The sequence below is a fragment of the Biomphalaria glabrata genome, chromosome 11 (genome assembly GCF_947242115.1).
Source record: "Biomphalaria glabrata chromosome 11, xgBioGlab47.1, whole genome shotgun sequence".
Taxonomy (NCBI): domain Eukaryota; kingdom Metazoa; phylum Mollusca; class Gastropoda; family Planorbidae; genus Biomphalaria; species Biomphalaria glabrata.
In genome coordinates this window covers 19,266,020-19,277,333 of record NC_074721.1, presented here as the reverse complement: position 1 = coordinate 19,277,333, position 11,314 = coordinate 19,266,020, and the positions used below count along the sequence as shown (strand labels likewise).

General features: G+C 35.8%; 1 protein-coding gene across 1 annotated transcript; it reads right to left on the bottom strand.

The window, feature by feature from the left end:
- Positions 1–10,365: 10,365 nt before the first annotated feature.
- On the bottom strand, positions 10,366–10,884 carry LOC129928941 (uncharacterized). The gene has a single exon (XM_056045537.1). It carries the CDS (start codon positions 10,882–10,884, stop codon positions 10,366–10,368), a length of 519 nt encoding a protein of 172 aa, XP_055901512.1.
- Positions 10,885–11,314: the final 430 nt, after the last annotated feature.

Here is an 11,314-nt window from a genome sequence, read left to right as displayed (position 1 = left end):
CTCTTTGAAAAGATAGTTTTATACTTTAACACATGAACATACTAATTACAGTCCATTCGTTTCAAATTTTAATCAAATTAACATTCAAATTTGTATTTCTAAAGTATTTTTCATATATTTGTTCGCTATAGCTGCACTACCTTGTTGACAGTCATTTTAATACTTTGCGCAAACTTTACATGCGCAGTGAAAACACGCTGTGATTGGACAGACAAATGAGGCTCTATATGGGTGATATTAAATATACTTAAAAAAAAGTAAGCTTATTGAACCTTAAATTTAACCTTAAACTGATAGATCAAAAATGTTTATTGAAAGTAGATGCATTTTACTTAAATTAAACAAATGAATCTAATTTTAATCTAGGTCAAAACTATATTAGACTCTAGATCTAGATTTCAACATACTTTATATGCAAGCAAATCTTTTTGTAACAAAAATTGATTTAGTTCGATCAGCTATTTTAATACCACTATTCATACTATATTTACATTTACGCATTCACTTTACTTATAACAATATTATTTTAATTAATTGTTTGTAATTATTATTATAGCTTTTATATAGCTCTACTTTAATGCGTATAGAATGCTCAGAGCGCTACGGTCCATTCACATTTGTTTCCGTGCTGCATTTAGGTGATCAGTAAACACAGCTCAACTCTATTCGGATGTTGAGCCTCGAGCCCCCTTTAAAGGTAGCCAAGCCAGTCAAGTTCCAGCGTACTTAGCTTCTCGACCACGCTTCGCACAAACTATTCTAATGTACCATATCTCAATACGCATATTAAGACACGCGGGCCACGGGTAACATATGGTCAGTATACTATAAAGTACAATGTAAGGCGTATGTATGTATGTATGTCCCACCAATCTTGATAAAACTTGGCAGAAATGTTTCTTGGATTTAAACCCCCAATCAGCTGTGTTTGAAGCTAAAAATATTTCTTCAATATGAAAAAAAAAATATGCACTTAAAATGGTATGAGCGTAGCTAAATCAGTTTTGACTCTGTTTTGAGTTTAAACCCCTTTCAGCAGGGTTTGAAGGTAAAAAATACCTCTTTAATATTAAAAACAAAACAAATTATACAATCAAAACTCTATGAGTTTAGTCAAAGGGGTTATGAGTTTTAATTCCCCTCCAGTGTATTTTGAAGCTAAAAAATAACTCTTCAATTTAGAAAAAAAGCAAATTACGCAATCAAAATGCTATTATTTTACTGTAGCCAAGCCAATTGGGAATTTTGAGTTTAAACCCCTCTCCTACAGATGGCTTTTAAAACCACTCCAGATGGTTTTGAGTTTAAAATCCCCCTACAGAGAGCCTTGAGGTGGAAAACCTCCATCATTAATATTATTTTAAAGCAAAATACACTCACCAAATTCTATGACAGTAGCTAAATGGGGTTTTGAATTTTAAAAAAATAACTCCAGAGATTTTTTAGTTTAAAATTTTGATGATAAAACTTATCTTTTCGATATAAAATCTAAAGCAAACTACAGTCACCTAATTCCAAGAACGTATGCAATAGAGGTTACACATTTTTACAAGTGGCGGGGCTCAATTAATAAAGTGCATTGAATAGTTATCTGCCGAAATTGAAAAACGAAATTGAAAAACACTAAATGTGGCTCAACAAAGATGGCTAAGACAGATAGATTTTAGGAGTTTGTTATAGAGATCGTGTCTAAATCAGGGAAATCTTATGCCGAATCAGTAGTGGACACCTTAGTAAGGTTGTGACAGAGCGTCGCATGAGGTTTGCGGAACATGTTTTCCGACAAAATGAAGTACGCATACTAAGGGTTGCGATGACATCCTAGTACAACTTGGCGCCAGTAAGGCAGTAAGAATAGCATTTTACGTTTTTGAAATATTTTTTTTTAATTGCAGGAAAATTAAATGTAGATACCTCAGAATATTCATTTTGTTGGCTTTCAAAACCAGAAATAGTGCTTGGCGGCGGGGCTTCGTCCAGCGCTGGGGGAGCTCCAAGCGCTCCCCCAGACCCCATTGCTGTAGATGACTGGGAGTCTACATATTTTTCCACTAATGCAAGGACGAAACATTGTAGAGCATAATAAACGTCATTCGAAAGCATGAAGAGTCAGAATGTAATAAAGATCATGTACACACACACATACATACTATTAATTTTTTTTTTCATGTATTGATAATTTGAACACATTTTAAATAATTAAGGCAAAAAAGTATCTTCTGACAGCTTAGGGGGTGCAGATTTCATTTATTATGTAAAGAATAGTATTACATCATGAAATGAATCGGATAAAAACAGCTTAGTACACCATTACTAGTCATTACTCGATAACAAAAGGCCTACTATTCATGATCATAACATTGTCCTAGGCCTAGAAATTTAAAGATTAAACTAGTAAATGCATACGAGTTCTAGTCTAGATATAGTAAATTCTATATCAAGATTCTCTAGATTTTAGATATAGACTTAGATCTAGCTAGATTAAGTCTATTTTGTATGACAAATAACAATGAGGGGGAAAGTCTTAATGTTAAGTAATTTGTACACAATTTTGTAGCTTAAAGTAGGTCAAGAATTATTTTTTCGTGTTGCCAATTTATATTGTTTTGTTAGAAGAATCAATCTTTTTTAGTTTCTCTTTATTAAATGTAATATGTTATTAATTTTGAATGTATGGATTAATATAATTAGTTAATTATTATTATTTTAAAAAATGTATTGTACGCTAAATGAATATATATGGAGATGCTGTGGCTGAGGAGTAAAGCACTTGGAAACGGAAGTCCCGTGTTCGAATCCTGGTGAAGACTCTAGGTGGACCACTTCGTGGGCCGATTTTGAGTTTGTGTTTCTACACAAACTGTATTTGTAACCTTGTTTTTTCATAGCTTTGAATTATACTCTGTAACAAAACAGATTAGAAATAGGCGAATTCATGAAAAGAAATAACTTATAAATGAATTTTTTAGCGGTCCCCGAAAGGGGAAAAGACGATATTAGAATTGTGTGGTTCTTCTGTCCATCCGTTCTTTACTTTTAGATCTTGAAAACTAGATAAGATAGTGAATATTTTAGACCATAGTTCTGATGCAACGGCAATTTTTTTTAAATCAATTATGCAAGCAGTTTTTTTCATAAAAATACACAATTTTTACAACTATTCACTATTAATAGTAACAAACATTAAAATTAAATGTTTTGTTAAAAGTTTGTTTTTTATTTGTATTGCTAAGTTCTGAAGTAAAAAGTATTATATTTACCACTTCCAAAAAAATGTTTACTTTTTTTTAGAGAAAAAATCTATTTAGTATGCATATAAGTGGAACATAATTTAAAACATAAATTAATACGTAGTTTTTTATATTATGTAGCATTATCTTATAGCCACCAAAGACAGAATAAATAAATTATTTTTAAGGAAATTGTTTTTCCTAAGGGTTCGCGGTCATTTCATCCCCGGTCACTTCATTTCGGTCATATCATCCCATGGTCACTACATCCCCTGGGCACTTCATCCCCCGGTCACTTCATCCCCGGTCATTTCATCCCCTGGTCACTTCATTTCGGTCATATCATCCCCTGGTCACTACCTGGGCACTTCATCCCCCGGTCACTTCATCCCCGGTCATTTCATCCCCTGGTCACTTCATCCCCGGCCATTTCATCCCCTGATATTTTCATCATCTGATCATTTTTATCTAACAAATTGTAATTTTAAAAATCATGAAACGAGCAATATTTAATGTATTCATTTTTTATTTAAATGACAAAATTGTAACATGTTAATGTTTAAAAGGAATTAAAGCAAAACCTATACAGGCGACATGATATTACGAGGATAGGTGAACTCCGCCTTTATTAGAAAAAAATAAAACCTTATTTTAAGGCTAAAAATGACGCGCCCATTTTCAAGAAAGAGCGATTAAAAAATAAAATAAAGTGAAAAATGGTCGTACTTTCAACATAGCTTGGCCTTTGATGATAAGTTTTCAGCGGCAGGGTCATAATTATTGTAATCGCACTTTTATCTCTCAAAAGATTTCCACTATTGCACCACACTTTAGCCTTTGATGATAAGTTATCAGCGGCATGATCATAATTATTCTAATCGCACTTCTATCTCTCCAATGATTTTTTACTACTTCCACCAAACCTTGGCCTTCGATCCGGATTATATTATAATATTACAACCCCCACATCCAATAGAAGCGCTATAGCTAAGTACACACCCAGATTTACAATATATTATAAGATTTCTCATTAAGAAAACAAAGTCGATGAGGAAACAATGTAAACGCATTAGTAACAAGTCATAAAATGTCTAAAAGCATTCTACATAATCATATTTATATATAAAATATTTATATGGGGATGAAATGACCGGGGATGAAGTGACCGGGGGATGAAGTGACCAGGGGATGAAATGACCGGAGATGAAGTGACAGGGGATGAAGTCACCGGAGATGAAATGACCGGGGATGAAGTGACCGGGGATAAAGTGACCGGGGATGAAATGACCGGTCACCTTCCTAAGGCTTTGAATAAGAGACTGACCATTTACAAAACAATAAGATCAATTAGATGCTCATTATAAAACATCATTTAGGCTAGATTTACATCTAACTTCACATTTATTTTAACCTGTCCATTGGTCTGTTGGACCGTTGGTGCACCACACATGATCTGTCAAATTTCTTTTCACATCCTTCTCTGTCATTTGCAATTGATATATTTTCATTATGTTATTCTTTCTTAAAATATTGAAACCTGCCTTTCTGTTGCCTGGGTGGACCGATTCCCAAGAGTCTTATCAAAGCCTTTTCAAGGAGAAAATATGTTGTATTTGCAATGTAGTTAGGGCGTATAAATTTACATAATATTTTAAAAATTATAAACATTATTCAAAAGGTTCTAAAAAATTTGACATTTTGCGCGCATCCAAACAGTAAAACATCCAAAGAGTGTTTAACCATCGTTCTGTTGGCGTCTTATTCTGATAAAAAAAAAGCCTACTACAAGAGATCTTGTTTAACACCTAATACAGGCATTAGACATTTACGCCTATTAAAGGCATTTCACTACTTTTTGATTGTCATTCACACTTCAGATTCGGAAATTGTTCTCACGTTAATTTCTAAACTATAATATAACAAATATAAAAGAAAAAGTACTGGTATGCCATCTGTATCTATCAACTCTACCATCTGGTACAACCCTTTTTAATTTTATATTTACTAATGATTTAATTTGAGATTAGAGTGTGGTATAGCATAATATACAAATGGATTTAAAATATTAATAAGTAGCTTATATTATAAAGATTCTCAACTAATTGTGTCCATACGCTAAGATAGCTTCTAAAAATATGCCCCCCCCCCCCAATTCAAATGTCTAGAGTTGGGAGGGCAGTAGAACCAATCGCTTCCCAATTCCCCACCGCCACAGAAGCTGCCATGATACCCGAAACGGGAACGACATAATATAAGGATTAATTTACATTCCTATCAATAAGTAGCTTTTATCATATAGATATGTAACTAATTATGTTAACAACTTAAGATTTCTGCACAAATAAAATGGACAGCACTCACTCAAAAGTTAAGAATTGGGGGGGGGGGGGGGCTGAGTTATGCTATCGTCCTTCTCCACCACATCAAATCAGCCAACATACCAGAAGGGGAGCTACATAATATTCAAGTCGATTAAAATGTAAAAAAAATGCTTTAATCGTATATGTAGCTAATTAAGTTAACAAAAATTGGATCGCTCCCCCCCCCCATTCAAAAAGTTATTGGTCGGGGGTGGCGGAATTGATGCATTTGTCACCCCATTATATATTTTATTTTAGAGGAAGGGGCTATATAATACAAAAATAGGTTAAAATATAAGTAATTTGTATATATTATTAACATAAGTAAAGAATTGTGTTATTTTTCTGCTAAAATTCATTAGCCCCTCCCCTTCGGGTGGGTGGGTCAGCCGAGGGAGGGGGGCGATCACTCCTACTGCTCCCTTCACTGGTTCCGCCAGTGGGTTAAGGTTTACTGGGCATTACATTTAGGCTTTGGAAAAATATCGCCCCACAGTCAAAAGTTCTGGATCCGCTAGTGCGTTCATCTTTTCTTTTTAGTTCCTTTTACACAAATATTGTGAGACATCGCACATACATCAGAAAAACAGTTCACAATGAAGCAAAAAAAAATGATTTTTTAAATAAGGCTCATATTAAGGGTTGTTGTGTCAATTACTTTGGATCAAACATGTAATCTATCTATCTATCTATCTATCTATCTATCTATCTATCTATCTATCTTCTATCTATCTATCTATCTATCTATCTATCAATCTATCTATCTATCTATATATATATATATATCTAAGGCTTATATTAAGTGTTGTTGTATCAATTACTTTGGATCAAACATGTAATCTATCTCTCTCTCTCTCTCTCTCTATATATATATATATATATATATATATATATATATATATATATATATATATATATATATATATATATATATATATTGTTACGTATTTCTGAATCTTCTGGCTAGATGTACTAGTAGGCAAACAAATAAAAACACTGTAAAGAACTTGACGACTAAACTTTCAGCTTCATATAACTTTATTGACTATTAAATCTAACAATTTGTTACTGTAACATGTAGCGTAGAAGACTGTACAATATCTGTCAGTTTACAGTTATCTATACTTCGTTGCAATTCATCTCTTCACTTCGTTGCAATTCATCTCTTCTCAACTTGCATCGAGCCGTATTCCACAGAACAGACCAACGACACACTTCCCAGTGTCACTCCAGGTCTCCCAAAGCTGAACCAAGTCGTACTCAAGTCTACCGAATCAGAGCCGCACACGTCTTACATCGACTGTATCGACTGTAACGGCTCAAGTCCTTGTAGTTCGCTGTATAGACTTTAACGACTGTAGTCCACTCCAGTTAACTCTACCCTAGTTAACTTGCATCGAGTCGTACACATTTCTCTTCCACAAGAGCCGCACACGTCTTACATAGTCTGTATCGACTGTAACGGCTCACTCACGACTCACTTTCACATTAACTCTCTGGCTTATATAGAGTCCCTAATCGCTTGTCCAAAGTTGCACAAACATGGCTAGTATCCTTTGGAATAACACATGAGGAAACGTCACATCCTGTCTTTGTTTATACATGTAGATTCCAGAAAACATTGGCTGCAGTGTCATCTTGACGGGGTAACAAGTTGTGACCTCTATCTGTCACTGGACATTGCTAGTACCTTCTGGAATAACACGTAAGGACACCTCACATCCTGTCTTTGTTGATACATGTACATTCCAGAGAACACCAGCTGCTGTGTTATCTCGCCGGGGTCATACGTTGACCTCTACCTATCACTGTCATTTGTAACAATATATATATATATATATATATATATATATATATATATATATATATATATATATATATATATCAATTCTCTTCATGGCTTCTTAACAGTTTGAACGAGAAGAAGAAATAAAGGAAAAATCACTCTGTTAGTAGTAGTATTCACCCGTCACTACGTATGGCTGCCTGGCCGTGCGGTTTGCGCGCTGGATTGCCTTTGAATTTATTGATAGTCCCTGGTTCAAACCCTGCCAGCTCCCATCACCCTTCGTCCTGCGATAGGTTTGGACTAAGAAGTAAACTATCTTTAACTCTGAAGGAACATCCGAAACATGTAAAATATTTTACAAACAAACATTTTAGAGACACTAAATAGCAGCGCCTGACTTACTCATTGTGACCAAAAAGTCATGGTAAGAGAACAAGTAATCTACTACGTATATTCAGCTCTTACCAAATATCAGGGCCGGACTTATTATTATATTATTATATTTTGCAATTTCGGGAGATTTCCAGGAGCTCCTGGTAAATTGACAGGAGAGCGCGGGAAATTTGTTTTAAGTTATAAAATAGTTTAATTTAATAATTTATACACCTTGAATTAGCGCGGGTCCTATGAATGTGCGGTCCTAAGTAAGTGTGGGGCCCACTGCCGTCGAATAGGTTGCAGTAGCCTAAGGCCGGTCCTGCAAAATAGCAGCGTATGCTATGCCGCCGTTCAACTAGTATATAGATCTATATAATCCTCTTAATGGCCCAACCATGCCAGACACCAACAAAAGTCATGGAAATATAACTGTTTTATTTCTGAAAGTCGAACTAAAGTTACCCTACGTAACTTTTGAGGCAAAAAGGAGAGAGGGGGAGTATGCGATACGGATTTTGCAGTGCCCAATCTGGGTATGTATACGGATGATAAGTAGTAATTACGAGTTAGTATTAGAAAATAAATTCGTCTTTGCATTTTTTTCATTCTTTACTACTTACAGAATTACTTTACGAGCCTTGCGAGTTGCGAAGTCATACAGTATGAGTACATACAGTACAGTATGAGGCCGAGGAAAATCTGTTATAAGTTATAAAAGCGTTTATTTAAATAATTTATACCTAGGATTAGCGTAGTGCCTATGAAAGTGCGGGGCCCACTGCGGTCTTCCTAAGGTCGGTCCTACAAAATAGCGAAGTATGCTACGCCGCGGCTCAACTAGTTAAATGTAATCCTATACTCTTAAGCGAGCAATTCTTGTATGTATGTATGTATATATATTTATAAATTTTATTTCGAAAACGGCTCTAACGATTTTCTTTAAAATTTCACGGTATGTGCATACGAATTTTAGTATAGAATTCACACAATTTGTATACGAATTCATTACTTATGTTAATAATATATACTAATTATTTATATTTCAACCTATTTTTAGATTATTTCGCCCCCCCCCTCTAGTTTGTTGGCCGATTTGGTGGGGTCGGGAGGGGGCGATGGTATCAACCCCGCCCCCCCCCCATAAACTTTCGAGTGGGGGGGGCGGTCCAATTTCTTTGTAGAAATCACAGCTTGCTAACATAATCAATTAAATATCTATGTGATTAAAACTTGTTATTGATATTTTAACCGATCTTTGTATTATGTCTTTCCCTGTTTGCCAATTTATCTCTACTGCCCTAAACCTTTTGAGGGGGGGGGCGGTCCTACTTTAATGGAGAAATCATAGTTTGTGAACAAAATTAGTTGAATTAATATATAGATTTATATTATGTCGCTCGCCTTCTTGTATCTTGGCCGTTTCGGTGAGGTTGGGGGAGGGGAAAATTGCATGTACTGCCCTTCCCACTCTAGCCCTCTGAGGGGGGGGGGCGGTCCTATTTTTATGGAGAATCATAGTTTGTGAACAAAATTAGTTGAATATCTATATAATATAAACTATATATTGATATGTGAACTCATTGTATATTATGTCGTACCACACTCTAATCTCAAATTTTATCATTAGTAAAATTTAAATGAAAAAGGCTTGTACCAGGTGGGAGGGGCGATTCATGCAATCGCCTTTCCCCCATCGGACAAACCAATACTTTTTCTTTTTGTATTACAGTTAGAAATTACAAAACAAAAACATCTGTCACTAATATAATTTATTGAAATGTAATGAAATGATAACGACTAGAATACCAATAATATGGCTTTATTCGACAAAATTAGACTACAGTAAACAGTGAATGAAACCAGCACGTCTAGCATACCACTGATGCAGTCTATACACACACACACACTGGACATGAAACACACACAATGGCCATGACCTTCAGACACGCTGGACGCACGCAGAAAATCAACTCAGTTACACTACAATCACCCCGCCTAAAAGTTATAGGAACATAAACATGTAAATAATAGTGAAGGACAGCGATATAAGAGGCCTTAGTATCCCTACAGAATACTTACAGAGTTACTCTATTGAAAAGCATTGTATAACTATAAACAAACACGTTATACACTATACATTATCAGTCCCTAAGTGTCATATTATGCATACAAATATTAAGACCAGTTGTCTTGAATAATAATGTAATAAGTAATACAATACAAAAGTCTAACTAGAAAAGTTTTACACTATAAAATGATCAGTTCAAAGTGTGTCATATTAAGCCTACAGAGACTGAGTTAGAACTTGTGATATGGAAAAATAATTAAATAAATGTTAGACCTTATAATTAGGTCTGCTCGTTCTTGGTCTTAGGTTATATCTACCACGACCAATACTGCCGTCGCTTGGAGTTGGTGACATCGGCGGCTCTCTAACTGAAGACTCAGCCCCTGTATTTACTTCTTCTTGATGTCCATTTTCCCCTTGTTGTACATGTGTGTTAGGAGCAGCCATTGGTTCTATAGTCACATGGTCAGTAGGCACCTGCATCTGTGTTATAGGGTTTGTCTCCGGCTCAAAGTCTTCATGTTCCATATTTTGATACACCTATGATTGTCCCTCTCTTGGAGCTGGGGCCAAATGTCGCAATGACACTGTTTCTTCTCTTCCATCAGGAAGTCTTACAATGGCATACTGTGGGTTGCATGTAATTAAGTCCACAGCTATTGTACCATTGTCATATTTTGATGCACGGACTCCCTTTTTTAACAATACTTTTCCTGGTTGAGCTAACCATGTCGGGAGTGATTTGTCGAAGGTGGACCTGCGATAGAACTTGAATATTCTCTCGTGAGGTGTCTCGTTTGTAGCAGTACAAAGCAGAGAACGAAGAGAGTGCAGGGCTTGGTTTAACGCCTGCTCCCATTTGGAAACCGGGAGTCCTTGAGTTTTTAAGGCCAGAGTTATAGCTTTCCATAATGAACCGTTTAGCCTTTCTACTTGAGAGTTCCCTCTGGGATTATAAGGGGTCGTCCTGCTTGTGGCCACCCCTCTCTCGTGTAAAAATTCCTGCACCTCTCTTGACATGAATGAGGTACCTTTATCAGTGTGTACATAGTCAGGCATTCCGAATAGTCCAAATAAATTTTCTAGACATCAGATTACTTTTGAAGCTGACATATCAGAACAGGCGTATGCAAACGGGAATCTTGAAAATTCGTCAACTATGGTTAGCAGGTATGTGTTCCGAGATGTAGAAGGGAGAGGTCCTTTGAAGTCCATACTTAGTCTCTGGAAAGGCTGCATCGCCTTAATTAGAGTTCCATTAGAATTACTGAAATATCTGGGTTTCACTTCGGCACAGATTCTGCACTGGTTGACAACCAGCCTAACATCTTCACAAGAGAAAGGTAAGTTTTTCGCTCGCACTAAATGCCATAGTCTTGTTACTCCCGGATGACACAGAGAGTCATGGAGCAGTTTCAATTCATTTCGACTCAAAGCTGACACACACCCGTTTCTAGAAAACGTATCAGCCGCTACATTGTGTTTGCCT